The sequence below is a fragment of the Saccharomyces eubayanus genome, chromosome IV, assembly GCF_001298625.1.
Source record: "Saccharomyces eubayanus strain FM1318 chromosome IV, whole genome shotgun sequence".
Lineage (NCBI taxonomy): Eukaryota > Fungi > Ascomycota > Saccharomycetes > Saccharomycetales > Saccharomycetaceae > Saccharomyces > Saccharomyces eubayanus.
Window position 1 is genome coordinate 184,921 of NC_030979.1, and position 21,452 is coordinate 206,372.

Sequence of the window (21,452 nt, forward strand, 5' to 3'; positions counted from 1 at the left end):
ACTTGCCACACGTAATTTGGGTAAAGTAAAATACAAAAGAAACAAAATGAAAACGGTGGAATTGCGTTTATACACGTATTCTTAGTCCCGATGCTGGTGCACCGATCTTAGAAATCATAGCAATTCTATCTATTTTATCTTTCTCAGTGACAATATATTTACTACCAGTTAACGGATCTGAAACGGAAGGTGTGTCTTCATAAATTGGTTTGTAAGTAGCTGCACAGATATCGAATTTGGCGTAAGGATCAAAGTCAATTGGAATGGCATCACTAGCCATAGAGTCGGCTTTGGTTTTGATTTTACGTGCTTGTTCAGCACGAGGACCAGATGAAATAATCTTTAGAAATTCACCCGCAAAATACGAGGCTTGTAAGAAATTTTTGTGCTTGAAATGTTGTGACATCGCCACTTGCAGTGCGTTGGTACGATGGATTGGGGACAACTTAGCCTTTGTGAAATATGCAGCCAGTTCAAGCATGCGCACAGTACTTTCTTCTTTTAATGAACGACGCTCCAACTCGATGGATAAACCTAATATATATTCCCTGGCAGTTTCTAGCACCTTGCGAGCCAGTTTTTCATCTTCTGAGTCATCGACCATTAATAGCGTGATACGGTAAATTGCTTCTCTAAAACATTCAATCGCAACTTCCAATTTATTCAGTTTGAAGTTCTTATAGCCTTCATTCATTTTCTCGTTAACAATATCAAGACCTGGAACATATGGAAGAATTTGGTCTTCAGACACTGTATCATCGTATGCTCTGATATAACCTAATTGAGCAGGTAGTTCGTATGGTGTGCTGGGCATGTATGTTCTACAACCTTCATATATGTTGGTGAAGTATTTTTTTAACGGTTCGAGTTTCACAACACCTACTTGCTTGTTTAAAGCTTGAGCAGCTGCATCAAAAGCACCAGCAGCAACTAGGACGGAAGGTAACTTGGAGTTCTTAATCCAAACGGCCGTTTCAGCCTCTTTTGCTGGAGAGGCGATTTCACCTTCTTCTACTTTTTCAGTTAGATCTTCTCCTACGTCCAAATCTTCGTCACCTAGGTCCCAGGCTCCCTCGTCCTCGCCGATATCCATGTCATTGAAACTTTCTTCAGCAAGTGGTTCTTCTTCTTCTTCGGCGATATTTTCTGCCGGAACGTCATCATCTATGTTCAAATCATCGATTTGACCTAAGACAGCTTTTTCGAAGTAAGATAGTTCAGCTTCCTTTAATGGCCATTTTGCAAGTGGCTCGGAGATTGCCGGGCTTTGAACGAAATTGGAGGGATTAACTTGGTCTGGTAAAGTAACATCTTGTGCGTCGATTTCGGCTTGTTCCAAATATGCCGAAGCTGCTGCGTCATCTCCATTAGCCTTTGCTACGGCATAAGCTAATGGCAAAGACCCAGCATCAGCAAAAATATTAGATCTTTCTTTGGTGGAGTTATTGTAGATAGTGTTTAATAGCATACTTCCAAAATCTTCACGGTTTTGAGCAATATTTTGCATTTTTGACAGTTTGTTGACATCACCAGTGACAAGATATAGAAAAGATAATTTATCGAAAGAATGTTGAGTTTGGTAAATCATTTCAGCTAAGGTAGTGTTACCTTGTGCCAAAGCCTCTTGGTTCAATCTTTCCCAAACACCATCGTCATTTAGTTTTTTGGCTTCATCTAGGGCAACATCTAGATTACCATATTCCAGAGCCAAATCAAAACGAATATGTGGATCTTGGACAAACTGCAAAGCAATCTCTGGGAAACCTGACTTCTGTAAATAGGAGATAATGTTTTGACCGACTAGATTAGAGTTCTTTATGAGACGTAAGACTTCTGGGAAGTTCTTGTTGACCAACGCCTTCTTAAAACGGTATTCTGTGGGGTCAATGGTTAGGATTTCAATTTCACCATCACGGTTTAAACAATAAACTAATTTCCCTTGGACTTTTGTGATATACAAAGTCTTTTCCAAAGTCTTAATAATACCTCTATCGCCGTTCAGTAGCGAGTATCTAATGTGATTCAAAGTTGAGTAAATCAAGACACCGCTTTCATCCCAAGCAGCACTTTTGATTCTGATGGTTTCATGCATAGAGTTAATCAATTCTAATTTCTTGGTAGCCAAAGTTATGGTATGTTTGCTCATCAATGCAACATATTGGCCATCTAAGGACCATGATACGTACTTGACATTTTTAACAGCTAATTGGGCTACCTTTTTGCCCTGTTGGACATCATAGAGGACGGCTTCTCTTGGATGTATGACCAAAACAGATCCAGGACCAGCAGCTACAATAGTTCTTACCGATTCCTCCATTTTAATGTTTCTGGTCACTTTGTTTTCTAAAGAACGAACTTCAACAGATTCAGAGTTTTTGTTGTAAACAACAAATCTATTACGACCAACAAAAGTGGCAAAATTACCTGAATCTTGGGTAACGCTTGTTGGTTCCACGGCACCTACGGGTTGTTTAGACAGGATTACGAGAGCGAACTTGCCGTTAGCTTCATTAATCAGAATGGAGTGTTGGGATGGGTTGTATGATATACTTCTAAATGCATCCCAAGGTTGACCAATGCCTTTTAACGAGGCATAAGGTAATGAAGCGACTCTTTTTTGGAAATTGAAACTTTGAATTTGCTTTTCCGCATTGACAAAAAACAATTGATTTTGATGGATAACGCTACATGGCCTTTCACGATCTAGTTTGAAAACCATAATACCAGAATCGTGGGCTGCACCAAATAGGTTGATATGAGGGTGGGCTGCGATTAACCAAAACCTATCGTTTTCTCTCTTAAATTGCTTTACTGGAGTTCTCTTATCAAGATCCCAGACTCTTAAAGTTTTGTCTTCACCGACTGAAATGATCAGATTTTGGTGTGGGTGAAAAATGACACTGTCGACATTGTTAGTGTGACCTCTGCAAGTGTCGACTTCCCAAGCCTTTGTAGCACTCATTCTCCATAATTTTACTTGACGATCGTCACTGGCGGAGACAATCAATGGTAAAGTTGGATGGAAAGAGGCCCAGTTAACACCTCTTGTGTGACCTTCCAAGATGAATTTCACCACACAGTCGCCAAGAGAACCGTCCAAAAGGTTTTGTTGGGCATTCAGTTGTTCTTCGAAAGAATTGTTGCTAGGAGCAGAATGTCTCTTTCTTAAGCCTGAGATATCCCAAATTCTGATGGTTTCATCCAAAGAAGCGGAAACGATCAGATCATCAGTGGGATGAAATTGAGCACACATGACAAAATGATTGTGACCAGTCAAACAAGCGATTTCCTTACGGTTTTGCCAGTTCCAGATCCTTATGGTCTGGTCATCAGAGGCAGATATGATCCAAGGCAATTCACGGTGGAAAAACACGGTACGAACATAGTCCAAATGACCCGACAAAGTGTAAAGGCACTTGTTTGTGTCCAAAGACCAGACTTTAATGGTATAGTCGTCACCTGCAGAAACGAAAATTGGTTGGGTTGGGTGGAAATCTAGCCCACGAACGGGACCTTCGTGATCCTCGAACCTATGAAGCAGCGTGCCCATTCTGTAATCCCATAACTGGATGGTGGAGGAGAACAAAGCCACCAATACCCAAGGTCTGGAAGGGTGGAAGGCAATACCCTTGGCCCTGGTGGACTTTGATTCGAATTTAGTTAGCATCTTCATCTTGTTCCGGTCGTGTAATGAATAAAGACACTAGCAGAAAGAGAAAGAAAGACTCTTGATTTTATTTCAGTTCAATAAATCACAGACTTGTAGTGAACAGGCGTGATCTTGTTTTATTGAGAGGGAAAAGGGGAAGATAAAATAAAAGGAAAAAAACTTTGTATCTTAGGGAAAGAAAGGGGGGTACAAGGTGCTTGAAAAACGTGCTATTTCGTCAATCGTGTAGTCTACCTATTTGCAATGCCTCTTGAAACAAGTGTGTCGTCCCTGTGCGTTACTGAATTCAGGCTCTACTAGCGCACTCTCGAAGACGGATCTGTTATTTATGTKAGTTGGCAAATTGTCGATTTCGTTTCGTGTTGTCCAAATTTTCGGTCGCTCTGTACGTCGTATAAAATCAACAATGGTAATAGTAACAAAAGAGTACACATCTATATACATATATGGTATAAAATATTACACATGAGATCGCTGGTACTGAGGGAAGACTGAAACTACTCTTCCACAAGACGGGCGGTTTTTTCATCGAACTTCAAGAGCCCTTTCAACTCCTTTAGTCTGGCTTGCACTAGCACGAGCAGGTTGTAAAGCACGGAAAGAGTGGGCGTTGGGACACCGTTTCTCTTGGCGATTCTGATGGGGTTGCCCAGGATCACCTCCAGCTCCATCAATTGACCCTTGTCGCGGTCTACACACATGGAGGGCTTGAACACCTTGTTTCTGGTGATCTCAGTGAACATCGTCACGAACTTCTCCTCGATGACGATGCCCTCACTCGCAGCAATGGCGATGATCTCTCTCATGGCAGGCTGGAACACCTCAGTCGCAGTGCTCTTCTTATCGACGCCGAACTCCAAACAACGGGGAACGTCCAGCCCGACGAGGGCCGTGGATGTGTTGATGGCAGCGTTGTAGACGAGCTTCTTCCACCGGGAGTAGCGGACCCTGGGCTCGAATTCCACGAAGTTGTGGCCCTTGTTGCTGTACATTCGGACGAAGTCGTTGGCAGCTTGGACAGCAACAGCGTCCTGTGGGTCGAAGGCCCCGCAGGAAAGGTAGTCCTGGCTGACCTGGCTGATATGACCGGTCCCGATCTTAGTGGAACCGATCAACTGGATGCCGGAAAGCACCGTGTACTGGAACTCATCCCGAGGGAACTCCGCCAAGATGTCCTTCTCAATATCGATACCGTTCTGCACCAGCAAAATGTGCGTGGTCAATTGCGCCCCGTGCAAGCTTTTGTTCCTCTCAAGCACAGGCCTGATGATGTTGGGGACTCTGGAGTCAGCGGGGCCGTCGATGATATTCTTGGTAGTCACCACGACGTAGTCGTACCCCTTGTCACTCGCATCCGCAGCAGCGTCCTCCACAGTCCTATAGATGTGGTGTGGCCTCCACCCTTCCAATTGGCCGTAATCGCACGATTCGATCGTGTAGCCCTGCTCTGACACCTTATCGTAATCGGATCTTACGACCAAAGATACGTCGCTCTCCCCTTTAAACCACAACGAGACTGCAGTGATCACTCCGACCCCACCTGCACCAATTACTAATACTCTAGACATTTTTATCCGTATATGCTTGGCCTTATTTGAAACCTAGATTCTCAATTGGGAGAAAACGTCAGTATATCTTTAGATAAGCTTTTATAATCTGGTATTACTGTCACTTGTCACGGGAGCACATGAAATTTTTTTTTCTTTTCGCCACCAAAGAAAAGGCTAATTGAATACAATTCAAAAGGTTGGTATTACAGGTGGGAATGATGATTGCAGATTTTGAATTGAATCCGTTGCAAGCGTTTGAAACCAGCGAAACGAAACTATACAACGATGTCTACTAAGGTTCCATCTAACGCCACGTTTAAGAACAAGGAAAAGCCCCAGGAGGTCCGCAAGGCCAACATCATCGCTGCGCGTTCCGTGGCGGATGCCATCCGTACTTCGCTGGGCCCTAAGGGTATGGACAAGATGATCAAAACGTCCCGTGGGGAGATCATCATCTCCAATGATGGGCACACCATTTTGAAGCAAATGGCTATTCTGCATCCTGTGGCTAGGATGCTGGTGGAAGTCTCTGCCGCGCAGGACTCAGAAGCTGGTGATGGTACTACCTCCGTGGTGATCTTGACCGGTGCTCTCTTGGGTGCTGCAGAGAGATTGTTGAACAAAGGTATCCATCCAACCATCATTGCGGAATCCTTCCAAAGGGCCGCCAAGAGATCCGTCGACATTCTTTTGGAAATGTGCCATAGGATCTCGTTGAGCGATAGAGATCAGCTAGTTCGCGCTGCATCTACCTCTTTGAGTTCCAAGATTGTGTCTCAGTACTCCTCATTTTTGGCTCCCTTGGCAGTGGACTCTGTGTTGAGGATTTCCGACGAAAACTCCAAGAATGTGGATCTTAACGATATTAGGCTGGTGAAGAAGGTCGGTGGTACCATTGACGATACAGAAATGATAGACGGTGTGGTCTTGACCCAAACTGCAATCAAGTCTGCCGGCGGTCCAACAAGAAAGGAAAAGGCAAAGATCGGGTTAATTCAATTCCAGATCTCTCCACCAAAGCCTGATACGGAAAACAACATCATCGTTAATGATTACAGACAAATGGATAAAATCCTTAAAGAAGAAAGAGCATATTTGCTGAATATTTGTAAAAAAATCAAAAAATCCAAGTGTAACGTGTTGTTGATTCAAAAATCTATCCTAAGAGATGCTGTAAACGATTTGGCTCTTCATTTCTTAGCGAAGTTGAACATTATGGTAGTGAAGGATATCGATAGAGAGGAAATCGAATTCTTGTCGAAGGGTTTGGGCTGTAAACCTATTGCCGATATAGAACTGTTTACGGAGGATAGATTAGGATCTGCTGATTTAGTTGAAGAGATTGATAGCGATGGTTCCAAGATAGTTAAGCTGACCGGCATAAGAAATAGCAATGCAAGACCAACCGTTTCCGTTGTCATCCGTGGTGCCAACAACATGATTATCGATGAAACAGAACGTTCTTTGCATGATGCATTATGTGTTATCCGTTGTTTGGTTAAGGAAAGAGGTTTGATCGCCGGTGGTGGTGCCCCAGAAATTGAAATCTCTCGGAGATTAACTAAAGAGGCAAGAGCCATGGAAGGTGTACAAGCATTTATTTGGCAAGAGTTTGCCTCTGCATTAGAAGTTATCCCAACGACTTTAGCTGAAAACGCAGGGCTAAACAGTATCAAGGTTGTTACAGAATTGCGTTCTAAACATGAGAATGGTGAATTGAATGATGGTATATCTGTCAGACGATCCGGTACTACAAACACTTATGAAGAACATATTTTACAACCTGTACTGGTTAGCACAAGCGCAATCACTTTGGCTTCCGAATGTGTTAAATCGATCCTACGTATTGATGATATTGCATTCAGCCGTTAATAAGGCTCTATTAATATCTATATATATATATACAGTAGTTTATATGTTGATATAGTGTACTTTTCTATTAAACAAAAACATAAAACATAAAACATAAAACTTGGAACCTGAAACTCAAAACTTTAACTAGTATTTGTGAAAACATTAATTCCTATGCTATTTTAGAAGCTTGACGGCATTTCTTTTCAATGCATAGGATGCTCCGCTCATGACTGTAGTCATTGCGGTTATATATCCTAGATAAGTAAAAACATTCTGAAAAAGTTCTCTTCTCTTCTCAAAGGTCTCATCCGTTTCCTCGTCGCTTGCTTGCTTTTCATATAGAAGTAACAATACACCAGTTCCAAGATATATCATTTGGAAAAAAGTGTTCCATTTCGATAGTTGGGAAGGCTCTACCTCAGCACTGGGAAAATGGATAAAATCCCAATACGAATTCCATTTCACACGACCAGGGTATTTCAACTTCAAAGTACTATATCGTACAAATAAGGCGCTTATCGCCAATAAAAAATCCCTCCCCAGGATGATTCCTGCAATGGATACTGGTATAATCTGAGGGCCCGATGGTACAGATAATGCCAAGGTTGTGGTAATCATGAGTAGTTTATCCGCGATCGGGTCCAATATTGTCCCTGCAACAGTTTTGAGGCCGTATCTCCTCGCGATATACCCATCCATGAAATCAGTGATGCTGGAAAATGCAAAAAGGCCCAGTGCTGGGGTTAAATTGTTCGTTATAATGAAAAGTCCAATAAAGGGTGTACAAGCTATTCGAGATAAAGTCAAAATATTGGGAATATTGAGTAAGGCATTTTTATTGGGAGGTTTAGTTGGGACTGTAGCCAAATCTCTCTTGGCGTGTGCGCTGAAAATACGGTATTGCAATTGAGATTTGACTTGAATACGTCTAGTTAGCCCTGACAATACGTTATAGGATGCCCTGCTCGGTATAGTTCTCCAAAGCAGCGCAGAGCGTGAACAAATAGGCAACATCTGCCTTATACAGTGAGCTGTGGGAAATTGAAGTAATATCCTAGATACGTATCTTTCAAAAAGACTTTGCTATGCCTTCAAGCTTGTTTGTTATATGTTTGCATTTGAGCGTAAGGCTTCATGTGTCGAACTTTTTTAAATTCCAGTTTCGGAGATAGTCACCGCACTATGATTCGACTATGGCTTTAAGGTCTCTTTAACACCTACTGCTGCAGTTGAGTAACGAGTTCTGGCTGTTTATAGCTGTGAACATTCGCTGAACTGTTGAGCGATCATATATATAAGCACACGTTCTTTTACTTTTTTACTAATCAGCTTCTCTTCTGTGTTTTTTTTTTTGATTCAAAATATTGCTGCTGTCTAATAAGTACAAAACTTTTACAGTTTATTACAGGTTTGGACCGTCGATAGAGAAAGTGATTAAACGATCATATCAGCATAATTCGAAATTGAACAACATGAACGTTTTAGTCTACAATGGGCCGGGAACTACACCAGGATCAGTTAAACATGCCGTAGAAAGTCTGCGTGACTTTTTGGAACCTTATTATGCTGTGAGTACGGTCAATGTCAAAGTTTTACAGACAGAACCATGGATGACGAAAACCTCGGCTGTCGTGTTTCCAGGTGGTGCAGATCTTCCGTATGTTCAGGCATGTCAACCCATTATTCCTCGATTGAAGCATTTTGTTAGCCAACAAGGTGGTGTATTCATCGGATTTTGTGCAGGAGGTTATTTCGGTACTAGTCGTGTTGAATTTGCTCAAGGTGACCCCACAATGGAAGTTTCTGGAAGTAGGGATCTACGGTTTTTTCCTGGAACAGGTAGGGGACCAGCGTACAGCGGATTTCAGTATAACAGTGAAGCTGGTGCGCGTGCAGTGGGGTTAACTCTTCCTGACGGCTCACAGTTCTCGACGTATTTCAATGGAGGATCTGTTTTCGTTGATGCAGATAAGTTTGACAATGTCGAAGTCTTGGCAACGTATACAGACCACCCAGATGTTCCTTCTTCTGATTCAGGTAATGGCCAAAGTGAACGCCCAGCTGCTGTAGTACTCTGTAACGTTGGAAAAGGGAAAGTGTTGTTGACCGGCCCTCATCCTGAGTTCAATGTTCGTTTCATGAAGAAATCAACAGACAAACATTTCCTTGAGGCTGTCGTTGAGAAGTTGCAAGCCCAAGAAAATGATAGATTAAAGTTTATGAGAATGATTCTTACCAAGACAGGGCTCAACTGTAATAACGATTTTGATTATGTAAGGGCTCCAAATTTGACACCATTGTTTATTGCAAGTGCCCCTGGTAAACGAAACTTTTTAGAAGAGATGGAAAGCAATTTGGTACATCATGGTGCGCATGAAAATGATGTTGAACAGTACTCAGAATTAAGTGCCGAGAGTGATTCTTTCCACTTTTATAAAGGTTACACATCCTCTTACGATGCGGCTAGTACCTCTTTACTTCATAAAGAGCCAGACGAGGTTTCTAAGACACTAATATTCCCCGGTGAAAATGAGGATGTTCCACCATCCCGGTATACGCCTAATTTTGATATGTCTGAGTACTTTAGACATTTGAATTCGCAAAATACACTAGGTACTTTACTTCTGTATGGTGAGGTTGTTACGTCAACAAGTACCGTGTTGAATAGTAACAAGTCCTTATTAAATTCCGTACCCGAAAACACCTTACTTCATGTAGGCACCATTCAAGTCTCTGGTCGTGGGAGAGGTGGTAACACTTGGATCAACCCTAAAGGTGTTTGCGCTTCAACAGCAGTGGTTACCATGCCACTCCAATCGCCAGTAACTAATAGAAATATATCTGTTGTTTTCGTCCAGTATCTTTCCATGCTTGCTTATTGTAAGGCCATTCTTTCTTACGCACCTGGGTTTTCAGATATTCCTGTTAGGATCAAATGGCCTAACGATTTATACGCCTTAAGTCCCAATTACTATAAACGTAAAGGTTTAAAATTGGTGAATACTGGTTTTGATCACACAAAGCTGCCCCTAGGTGATGTAGAGCCTGCGTACCTCAAAATATCAGGTTTGCTTGTTAATACGCACTTTATAAACAACAAATACACTTTGCTAGTTGGTTGTGGTATAAATTTAACTAGCGATGGTCCTACAACTTCTCTACAATCCTGGATTGATATTTTAAATGAGGAGCGTCAACAATTCAATCTTGATTTGTTGCCAGCTATTAAGGCAGAAAAACTACAAGCTCTTTATATGAATAACCTTGAGGTCATATTAAAGCAATTTATTAATTATGGTGCCGCGGAAATACTGCCAAGTTATTATGACCTGTGGTTACACAGTAACCAAATAGTCACATTACCGGATCACGGCAATACCCAAGCCATGATTACTGGTATTACAGAAGACTACGGGTTATTGATTGCAAATGAATTAGTAAGCGGTAGTTCCACTCAGTTTTCAGGAAATGTTTACAATCTTCAACCTGACGGCAATACATTTGATATCTTCAAAAGTTTGATTGCCAAAAAAGTCCAAGCTTAATGATGAGCCACTGATGGTGAGTTTGAACTTGCACTTCGCGTCATAGACTTAGCTCTTAACCCCCTAGGAATAGCGCTGTTGAGTTGTACGATTTTTCAGCGGATATATTGTCAGATTTATCAGCTTCTGTACTCTCTCATGTTATAAAGTGGTATACGTTTTTATTATGATACAAAATAAACTAGAAATATTATTTGAGAAACTATATATATAATGTAATAACGTCAAATACGTAAGCATGATATGTCATCATTTGGAATTTTCATTTTCATTATGCTTTTGTTCGTCTTGCTTTGGAGAATATGCAGGAGATCCTGGGCTGTAGCCTGGAGATGTTGGGGAATAAGAAGGTGAAGTAGGGCTATAGTTAGGAGAAGTAGGGGAGTAGGAAGGCGATGTTGGTGAATATGATGGTGATGTTGGTGAGTATGAAGGTGAAGTAGGACTATAACTTGGTGAGGTTGGGGAATAAGCTGGGGATGTAGGGCTATAGCTTGGAGATGTTGGGCTATAACTTGGAGATGTAGGAGAGTATGATGGAGATGTAGGAGAATAAGACGGAGATGTTGGGCTGTAACTTGGTGATGTAGGRGAGTAGGATGGTGATGTTGGTGAGTAAGATGGTGATGTTGGTGAATATGATGGCGATGTTGGCGAATACGATGGTGATGTTGGTGAATATGATGGTGATGTTGGCGAGTACGATGGAGATGTAGGCGAGTACGATGGCGATGTGGGAGAGTATGCTGGAGAGGTGGGGGAATATGTTGGAGAGGTTGGGGAGAATCCTGGTGAAGAGACTCCGAATCCAGGGGATGTAGGTGCTTCACCATAAGCTCCAAACGGAGATGTGGCTTCACCGTAGTCCGCACCACCGTAAGCTGTAAATCCTCCTGCCATAGCATCGTTCGAACCCGAATCGACTAGAGGGGAAAACATTAATTCATCCTTAACGTCAAGATCAGCATTAACTAAACCACTTTCATTGCTATATGGAGTAGCGCCACCATCTTGGCCATCTTCGATCTCAGTAATCTTCTGCTCTGGCATGTATTTAACCAATGATTCTTCATCAATCATGACATCAAACGCACCAGTACCGATTGGAGCCATTTGACCGAGAATAACATTTTCGGAAACACCACGACAATCATCTAATTCGGCAGAGGCACCGGCTTCAAACAGAATTTCGACGGTTTCTTCGAATGAACATCTCATCAAGGCACCGGTATTAGATCTATTGAAACCATGACGAGTAACAGAAGTTAAACCACCCTGGGTAGTCATAACATCAACCAATAAGGCCATGTGACGGTAGTTAACATAAGAACCATCAGATGCAATAACGTTGTAGACTTCTTTATACAAAGCCGCACGACCAGCTTCAATACCCAAAACTTCCATAATATCAATAAAGGAGTTGGTGTATATTCTAGTTGGGTCTATACCAGGAACAGTCATGACTTCAGATAAGTTGACACCGTCTGTTTCTAATACCCATTCAGGTTCCTTAATATATTCACCTGTTGGACTTGGCACTTTACGATCATACTTCATCATAACAACACGCTCAATATTTTCAACACCACGTAATGTAATGTTTTCTAACATAGTATTCTCAATTTTCTTAAGCATATGATCTTCTTCTGCTTCGGTCTCGGCATCTAGTGATTTCGGACGAACCACACGACAACGAATGATCAATTTCTCATCATTATCTTCAGACCAGATAACAAACAAATCGTTTTTGAAAGTTTGTTTGATTCTCTCACCTACTTGTCCCATAGTTAAGTCTTTATCGTTCATTGCCGCACGATCTAATTCTAGACGTAGTAACCAAGGTGATTGTTGGTCGAAGGATTGTTCGGCTTCATCATCCAGCAGAGAGAAATGAAGTTGAATGATTTCTTCATCTTCTGGAATAACTGTGGAGCGTGGATCAGGATCATAATAGATTTCTGAAGCAATCGTAACACTCTTCAAAGTAGTATGTTCAATAGCAGATCTAATAAACTTTGCTTTTTCTTGATCAGCAGCGTGACCAGGCTCAAGGTAAACAGTTAAGGAAGGAGTTTTCATGTTCTTGGCCACGTTTAAAATTTCCTTTAAACGCGGAACACCGGAAGTGACTTTCTTGGAAGCCACACCGGCGAAATGGAAAGTATTCAGTGTCATTTGTGTAGCTGGCTCACCGATAGATTGAGCTGCAAGAACACCAACCATTTCACCAGGATGAACAACAGAACGGAGAAATTGTGCTTCGATATTACTTAACACCCATTCGAAAGCCTGCTTTGTTAGTTTGTATTCCTGTATGACTCTACGAGAAGCCAGACGAGAACGTAACAAGCAGCAGAACAAAGTAACTGCGTCCTGTTGGGCATTTTGTATGATTTCGTTTTTACCACGTAACACTAGTAAGTTCTCTTGTAAATCTTTCACGCCAATAACAATATCTTTAATCGTTAAGTCAGATGGTTTGGTATGGTCAATGTGGAAAGTTTGTTGAGCATTCTGGATAATACGCCTTATGTTGACGGGCAATGGCCAGTTTGCTTCACCATCAACAAATATATGTCTTAAAAAGCTACGGTCTTTGACTAATTGCTTGTACTCTTCGTCCAATAAAACTTGAAGTTTCAAATCACCAAGAATTTCAGACCCAGATTCCAGTAATGAAGGATCCAGGATGTGGTCTGGGTTCAATAAATCAATTCTGTATCTCTTTTCAAAAGCGACATCTGACCCACCGATTGTATCCAGTGATTGTTTTTCTATATGTGAGGCATCCATACCATCTTCACCATAGATAAATTGAATAACGTTACCCAAAGAGTTTCTTGTGGTGTTGTCGTAATGAACCATGATATCTTCTAGAGCTTTGACTAAACGACGTTGAATATAACCTGTTTCAGCTGTTTTAACAGCAGTATCGATAAGACCTTCACGACCACCCATTGCATGGAAGAAAAACTCTTGTGGGGTTAAACCTCTTAAATAAGAGTTTTCAACAAAACCCTTGGACTCTGGAGAATAATCATCTTTAGAGAAATGTGGTAAGGTACGATCAACGAACCCATAGGCAATACGTTTACCTTCAACAGATTGCTGCCCTACACAAGCTGACATTTGTGCGATATTAATAAATGAACCCTTGGAACCTGCCATAACCATTTGTTTCACATTGTTCAAATCTTTCAAATTGACTTCAGCTAAACGACCGGCTTTGTCTCTTGCTTCATTTAAGAAACGAACAACATTGTCTTCAAAGGATTCACGAAGAGTCATACCATGTTTAGCCGTTAATAAGTTTGCCTGAGCTTCTTTCGTAACATCAAAAACCTTCTTCTTGGCCTCTGCAATCGTTTCTGTGATTTCTCTCATTGTTGGTCCATCAGCGATGGTATCTCCAATACCCGTTGAAAACCCATTGTGTAACAACCAAAAGTTAACAACTTTCTGTATATTACCAAATAGTTTGGCGCATACTTGTGGTCCCTTTTCCCTTGTAACAACGTGGATTAGACCACCATTGGAAGATCCAACAGTCTTCTTTTCAACAACACCAAAAACGATTTGGCCATCAATGATAAGCATACCGTTATCCTTTGGAGAAAGTAACGTTGTACCTTCATCAAAACGTTGTAAATGGATACCATTTGGAATGGCTACAGACATGATCTGTTTACCTGACCATAAAGGTTTCGGTTTGATAATTGCAGGTGTAGGAATAACACCATCCCAATCCGGAACCCAATATAGCATATTCAAAACTTGATCAAATTCTATAAATGTATCTCTTAATGTTAGTTTACGAATACCACATAGCGTATCTTGCACAATACCCATACAAGGTTTGTTAGATTGAGGTGACACGATTTGTAAGGGAACAGCGCATAATTGGGACAGCTCCGCTCTTGTCTCCTCAGATTGAGGAACGTGAAGATTCATTTCATCACCATCAAAATCGGCATTATATGGAGAAGTGACGGACAAATTCAATCTGAATGTAGAATATGGAATAACTTTCACTCTGTGAGCCATCATAGACATTTTATGAAGCGAAGGTTGACGGTTGAAAAGAACTGGATCATTATCCATGATATGACGCTCCACTTTCCAACCGTACTGTAGCTGGATGTCACCAGCTCTTTTACTGTATCTTAAATCTATACGGTCTCCGCTATCACGGATAACATACTTTGCACCAGGATGCTCATTTGGCCCATTACGGACAAGCTGTGTCAGACGGTCTATGTTATAAGGAGTAACCACTTCTGGGTACGTCAAGGTCTTCGCGATGGATTTTGGAACACCGACTTGGTCTAGTTCCAAATTAGGATCACCAGAAATGACTGTCCTCGCTGAAAAATCTACACGCTTACCCATAAGGTTACCTCTAATACGACCTTCTTTACCCTTTAAACGAGCACGAATAGATTTGACAGGACGACCGGATTTTTGTAAAGCTTGTGGTTGGCCAGCAATATCATTATCCATATAAGTGGCCACATGAAATTGTAGTAAACTTTCTGCTTCTTCAATAGCATGATGTGGAGCACCGTTATGTTCTAGAGTTTCCAAACTAATATTTGCCTTCAAAATATCAGCCAGTTTAAATGTTAAATCATCCTCACCTCTTTGAGATTCATTAAAGGAAATGGATGGTCGAACTGGTGGTGGCGGAACAGGAAGACATGTTAAAATCATCCATTCTGGACGAGAAAAGACTTCGTTGAACCCTAAACTGGAGGAGTCTTTTGCAGAGATATGTTTGAATATATTTAAGATTTCTTCTGTGCTTAAAACTCTTAATTCTGGTTCATCGGCATCTCCTGTGGCTCTATCTTTTTTCCAGCTACCAACCAGCTTCAACCCATCCTTACGAACGGTAGGCTGAGTGTTACCACAACCGCCTCTCGAAACAAGCTGAGTAGGGTCGTTTTCTGAAGGGACGTCTGTTTCGCAAACCATCTTAGTCTTACATAAAGTCCAGATTGCACCAAATCTTTTCTTGGTGTCCTTGATCGCCAAGGCCTGTCTCATTAGTTCATTATGTTCATCAAGTAGTAGTTTACCACAGTGCATGCAGACACATTCACAAACCTTCTTGATTTTGGCAATAAACCCAACATGAAAAACAGGTTTAGCTAGATCGATGTGACCGAAATGACCGGGACATTCATTCATACCCTCTTGACAAGTTTGACACTTCAAGTTACGATCGATAGAGCCTAATCTGGGGTCATTCAACCCACCAATTTTGGCTCTCGTTTGGGTTTCATCCATTGTCTCTGGAAATCTTATTTTGGCCACACTGATTGCTCTAACTTCTTCGGGCGAAAAAAGACCAAATTGGACTTCTTTCACTGTGCGCAATGGGGCACTAGAATACTGTTGTCCTACCATGATGTAATTGTATTTTAGACTATAATACTACTATTATAACTGAGTTTCTTTGATTTGAAAAAACGAAAAATTTTTTTTTTGGGTTTTGATTGATGAGAATAGAAAATTAAAAAAAGGTGTTTTTTGGGTTTTAGCTGAGGTTTTTTTATTATTATTATTATTAACAGATTTTTTCAAATTCAGTTGAAAAACCTAACAGATAAAGCTCAGGAAATTATGTTCCAAAGTAAACTTGAAATGGAAATAAAAAAAGATTCTAATAGTACAGTAGTTGTAGTTTTTCCTTGAAATTCGATTGGAAGATTCACCGGGAAAACGTATGCAGTAAAGCAAATACAAACAAACGATTTAACTTTGGACAGTTATTTATTCGTTTATATCGATCCTATTCAAGTTCGGGAGGGAAAAAATGAAAGGAATATAAAAATGGAAGACAATATAAACAAAGAGTCGATCAGAACAACACAAAATAGTTTCAGTTAGTGAACGAATCGGATGTTCCTATGATACCTCCGTGAGAGCAAGTAATGTTCTTGACGTGCTCAAAAATGTGACCCCAATTTGCCAATGAATGGTGCTGCACTCTCTTGTTTGTTTCACTCGTCGCCACTGAAGAAACCAAGGAGGCCGACGGTGGAAATGAAAAAAATATTCAAAAGCGCTGGTCGTTTCTAATGATATGGGTTTCGCGTGCGGGTAATGATGGTCCGGGTGACCACTTGCGCTGGTTCTATTATGTATGTACATATTGTATTGCTGACTACGTCCAAAATATGGTGGCTACTGCTGTGTTAAGTCTCTCGGTATTTTTCTTGACAGCTTGGCTTCGTAACCCTTGAAGTCTGCATCAGTCTCCGGCTCCTCTTCCTCTTCCTCTTCTTCTTGGCCGTTTCCGGCATCTACATCCACATCCGTATCAAAATCGCTTGACTCGCTGTTGTCTGCCCATATGGTGTACTCGCCATCTTTGTCGCCGTCGTCCTCGTCGCTAATGTCGATAATGTCCCTGAGGACGCTTGTATACCTCGTTTTTTTATCTTTGGTAGTGTCGTTGGTAGTCAGTTGCTTGATATGCCCGTTATCTTCAACGATCTCGCCTGTTTTCAGGTCCACCAGATCACCTTGGTCTTCAAGGGACTCATATTTGTTTATAATGTTGGACCATACTTCCTTCATGTTTTCGTCTGCCCGTTTATGGCGCTGCATGACTTCGTCGTCGCTTAGCTTGGGGATAACCTGATTTTCCTTGGACATGATGTATATGTGGCCATTTTTTTCAGCGATTGGCCGTACGTTCTTATTGTGCTTCCTCTTCTTTGCCCCTCTTTCGATAATCGGAGCGTGCACTTGGGGAACAGAACCGTAATCAGAACGTTTTCGTATCTTGGCCTCATTTTTCTTGCTGGATTCTTTCAATAGCCCTTTTAAGGCGCCGTGAAGGTTTTTCAGCGTTCTTTTCTTGGAAACTTTTTTACTTGTCTTCATGGGTTAACGATTGCGATAGCGGACGCATGCTTCTATGGATGTGTTTGTATGTGTTCATGATCGTTCGTCGCCTATAATTCGTAGGATCAATTGAGTTGAAAAAGTCGCGAAGCTAAAACAGAATTATTTTGCTGGCGCCTTTCCTTCCGCCCTGCGTAAGGTGAGAGAATAAACTAAAGTAGAAAGATATGTCATTAATAAAGAGCTCTACTGAAAAGAATCACTTGGCCTCTTAAATGGGAGAAGCCGTTCTTATATGGTAAAAGCAGGCGTCGGTTTTTAACTGCTGTTTTCATTGTCTATAAAAGATTTAGAAATCAGACTAACGAGCAGCTTCCCCAGGCACTAGGCTTTGCCTTTTCGAGTGCTTTTTTTAAGCCCACTAACCGCAAGAAACTACTCATTATTTTATTCTATTTTCTCAAGCTTTTGTTATTTTTCTCTTCATACAAACATCAAACTGTAAAAAGATACCTCTTTTCGCGAGATACTGCGGCAAAACATAAAAAAGACTACAAAAATATAAATCTGAACGACAGTAATGCTTTTTGGCTACGAAACTAGTAGAAACCCATCAACTAAAACAAGCAGCCTCAGCATATCCTAAACATACACACACACACATATATATGTATTTACACACGAATATTTATTCAACACGGCCATGCCAGGGTACCTAGAGCCTCATCCTCAGCCGCGACAGATGTCTGCTCACAGTGGATTGACCACCGTAGGAACGACACCAGCAACCAACGCAGTGCCTAGGATTCCTTCCGCAGTTGTTCCGCCAGTTTTTACTTCTGCCATTTCCTATGACGGAAGAGGATCGAAGGAAGAATTTAATCGGTCCCTGACTGGAAAAAATGCGGGACTTACCGAAAAGGGCAAATATTAGTATGAAAAAACGCCAGTTCCGTGCTTGACTACGATTCTAGTATCGAAACCAACGGTGATTCCCTGCCTTTAGTGCTTTCCCTCGGACTCCCCTTCACCCTCCAGAACATGTAACTTACACAAGGGACAAAGTCAAATTTGCTCATCGGATCCGTTTTACAAAGCAGAACTATATAGGCATTTAAAATTTTCATATTACACCGATACCCATTTCTTTTTCCCAACAATAAGAATTTCACAGGTGAGATCAAGAGTAGATAAGAAATCACATTCGTAACATAACGCACACTCTACTCATATATGGAATACCTCGAAGGCTACTCATATGAACGATAATCAAGACTGCCTGCGACAGAGGGAGGAAAACGCTCTTTCGGAGCTTGCAGACGACTTCAACAACCGCCAGGACACCGACAGTACCATCGATTATAACGTCGGACACCACAGCGCTTATACAGAGTCTCCTGAAGACACAGAAGTGAAATCCATAATGATGTGTGATGATATTAACGCATACCGAATATCATACGCGAATAATGAGCCCTTGGGCGATGGAGCGGTGGAGACTACATCCATCCTATTGTCGCAGCCGCTACCACTGCGATCGAACGTGATGTCTATCCTGGTCGGTGTATTCGTTGCCGTGGGAGGGTTCTTGTTTGGGTATGATACAGGGCTTATAAACAGTATCACGGACATGCCCTACGTCAAGACATACATTGCTCCTAACCATTCATTTTTCACTACCAATCAAATAGCCATTCTTGTATCATTTCTTTCCCTAGGAACATTTTTCGGTGCGTTGATCGCCCCCTACATTTCCGATTCATACGGCAGGAAGCCCACAATCATGTTCAGTACTGCTGTTATTTTCTCCATAGGAAATTCTTTACAAGTGGCATCCGGTGGACTGGTACTATTGATCGTCGGAAGAGTCATTTCAGGCTTCGGCATCGGGATAATCTCGGCAGTTGTGCCCCTGTATCAAGCTGAAGCTGCTCAAAAAAACCTTAGAGGTGCTATCATTTCCAGTTATCAATGGGCCATCACTATTGGGTTACTAGTGTCCAGTGCAGTGTCGCAAGGCACTCATTCCATGAGTGGTCCCTCTTCATATAGAATACCCATTGGTTTGCAATACGTTTGGTCCAGTGTTTTAGCCGTAGGTATGATTTTTCTTCCAGAAAGCCCGCGGTACTATGTTTTGAAAGACGAGCTTAACGAAGCTGCCAAATCACTATCATTTTTAAGAGGTCTCCCGATTGAGGATCCTAGGCTTTTAGAGGAGCTGGTGGAGATCAAAGCTACGTACGATTATGAAGCATCTTTTGGTCCCTCCACGCTTTTGGACTGTTTCAAAACAAGTGAAAATAGGCCTAAACAGGTTCTGCGAATATTCACTGGTATTGCTATACAAACTTTCCAACAAGCATCTGGCATAAATTTCATATTCTATTACGGAGTTAATTTCTTCAATAACACAGGTGTAGACAACTCCTACCTAGTTTCCTTTATCAGCTATGCCGTCAATGTCGCTTTCAGTCTGCCCGGTATGTATTTAGTAGATCGGATCGGAAGAAGACCCGTGCTTCTTACCGGAGGTGCTGTAATGGCCGTAGCAAATTTGATCATCGCCGTCATTGGCGTTTCTGTGGGCAAAAGCGTAGTGGCTAGTAAGGTCATGATTGCTTTTATTTGCCTTTTCATTGCTGCATTTTCAGCTACATGGGGCGGTGTCGTATGGGTAGTATCTGCCGAACTGTACCCGCTGGGCGTCAGGTCAAAATGTACTGCCATTTGTGCCGCTGCAAATTGGCTGGTTAACTTCATTTGTGCGCTGATTACACCGTATATCGTCAATGTTGGATCCCATACATCTTCAATTGGTCCCAAGATCTTTTTTATTTGGGGTGGTTTAAATGTTGTGGCCGTTATTGTGGTTTATTTCGCTGTGTATGAAACAAGAGGCTTAACTTTGGAAGAAATCGATGAATTGTACAGGAAAGCGCCGAATAGCGTCATGTCTAATAAATGGAATGAAGAAATAAGGAAAAGGTGCATGACATTTCCTATCTCACAACAAATAGAGATGAAGACTAGTATCAAGAATGCTGATAAATCAGAAGTCGTCAATAATCCAGTTCCTGAGGATACTACAATCAACAACAACAACGACATTTCCAATGTAGACAAATTTTTACAAAATCTGCTACTGTCAAACGACCGAACGGTCGTGGAGGCTAAAGAAGATAGTGTCTTAGCGGACGCTATCAATGCAGCACCCTTGACGTCCATGGAGCTTAAACCAATGGAATGCCCGTCGGTGAATTACGTAGACTTAGGAAACGGTCTAGGTCTGAACACATACAACAGAGGACCACCGTCGATCATTTCTGACTCTACAGATGAGTTCTACCAAGAAAACGGCTCATCTAGTTTCAAAAACAACACCGGGGAAAACGGGGACAATAGCATCAGCACATACATGGCTCAACTAATTAACAGTCCATCTACCACAAGTAATGACACATCGTTTTCTCCCTCCCACAACAGCAACGCTAGAACGTCTTCCAACTGGGCAAATGATCTTGCTAGCAAGCACAGCCAATGTACACCTCCCAAAAACAATACATAGCATCTCATGGCCGATTCAAGGTCTTATTACTGTTTTATAAATTATTCTTCTGCACGTTTTTCAAGTGTTTTTTAAACATTAAACATTATAGACATAGACACTTAAAATCCAAACTATAAAACTACTGTTTTATTTACTAATACATCCCTGCTCTTCTTCAGTAGTTCTTGTGACGATAGAAGGATTGTTAAGTGATGGAACTCTGATAATAGTGCTCTTTACTACCCGGGCTATATAACATCACTCTGTACGACGTTGAGATGCAGTTTTCGAAACTAGCGGGCTCTTGATGCGGCCGGTTGTCGTTCGATCTTGCACCTCCACCCTACTCCTTTAATTAGTATACATCACCCTCACAAGATGTCCGATATGTGCAGTTATTGTTCTCTTTTATTTACTAGTAATTGGCT

General features: G+C 41.5%; 7 protein-coding genes across 7 annotated transcripts; 3 read left to right on the top strand and 4 right to left on the bottom strand.

The window, feature by feature from the left end:
* Window positions 1-67: 67 nt before the first annotated feature.
* Window positions 68-3,673, bottom strand: COP1 (coatomer subunit alpha; the record flags this gene model as incomplete). Its single annotated transcript, XM_018364144.1, has 1 exon — window positions 68-3,673. One exon carries the CDS (start codon window positions 3,671-3,673, stop codon window positions 68-70), a length of 3,606 nt encoding a protein of 1,201 aa, XP_018222945.1.
* Window positions 3,674-4,167: 494 nt separating this feature from the next.
* On the bottom strand, window positions 4,168-5,238 carry DI49_0930 (uncharacterized protein; the record flags this gene model as incomplete). The annotated part of the gene is made up of 1 exon (XM_018364145.1): window positions 4,168-5,238. The coding sequence occupies one exon, from the start codon at window positions 5,236-5,238 to the stop codon at window positions 4,168-4,170; it is 1,071 nt and encodes a 356-aa protein (XP_018222946.1).
* Window positions 5,239-5,505: 267 nt separating this feature from the next.
* On the top strand, window positions 5,506-7,092 carry CCT4 (chaperonin-containing T-complex subunit CCT4; the record flags this gene model as incomplete). Its single annotated transcript, XM_018364146.1, has 1 exon — window positions 5,506-7,092. The coding sequence occupies one exon, from the start codon at window positions 5,506-5,508 to the stop codon at window positions 7,090-7,092; it is 1,587 nt and encodes a 528-aa protein (XP_018222947.1).
* A 156-nt stretch (window positions 7,093-7,248) lies between these two features.
* CRD1 (cardiolipin synthase) lies at window positions 7,249-8,088 on the bottom strand (the record flags this gene model as incomplete). The annotated part of the gene is made up of 1 exon (XM_018364147.1): window positions 7,249-8,088. One exon carries the CDS (start codon window positions 8,086-8,088, stop codon window positions 7,249-7,251), a length of 840 nt encoding a protein of 279 aa, XP_018222948.1.
* Window positions 8,089-8,546: 458 nt separating this feature from the next.
* On the top strand, window positions 8,547-10,619 carry BPL1 (biotin--[acetyl-CoA-carboxylase] ligase BPL1; the record flags this gene model as incomplete). The annotated part of the gene is made up of 1 exon (XM_018364148.1): window positions 8,547-10,619. One exon carries the CDS (start codon window positions 8,547-8,549, stop codon window positions 10,617-10,619), a length of 2,073 nt encoding a protein of 690 aa, XP_018222949.1.
* Window positions 10,620-10,868: 249 nt separating this feature from the next.
* Window positions 10,869-16,028, bottom strand: RPO21 (DNA-directed RNA polymerase II subunit RPB1; the record flags this gene model as incomplete). The annotated part of the gene is made up of 1 exon (XM_018364149.1): window positions 10,869-16,028. One exon carries the CDS (start codon window positions 16,026-16,028, stop codon window positions 10,869-10,871), a length of 5,160 nt encoding a protein of 1,719 aa, XP_018222950.1.
* Window positions 16,029-18,732: 2,704 nt separating this feature from the next.
* RGT2 (glucose sensor) lies at window positions 18,733-21,042 on the top strand (the record flags this gene model as incomplete). The annotated part of the gene is made up of 1 exon (XM_018364150.1): window positions 18,733-21,042. One exon carries the CDS (start codon window positions 18,733-18,735, stop codon window positions 21,040-21,042), a length of 2,310 nt encoding a protein of 769 aa, XP_018222951.1.
* Window positions 21,043-21,452: the final 410 nt, after the last annotated feature.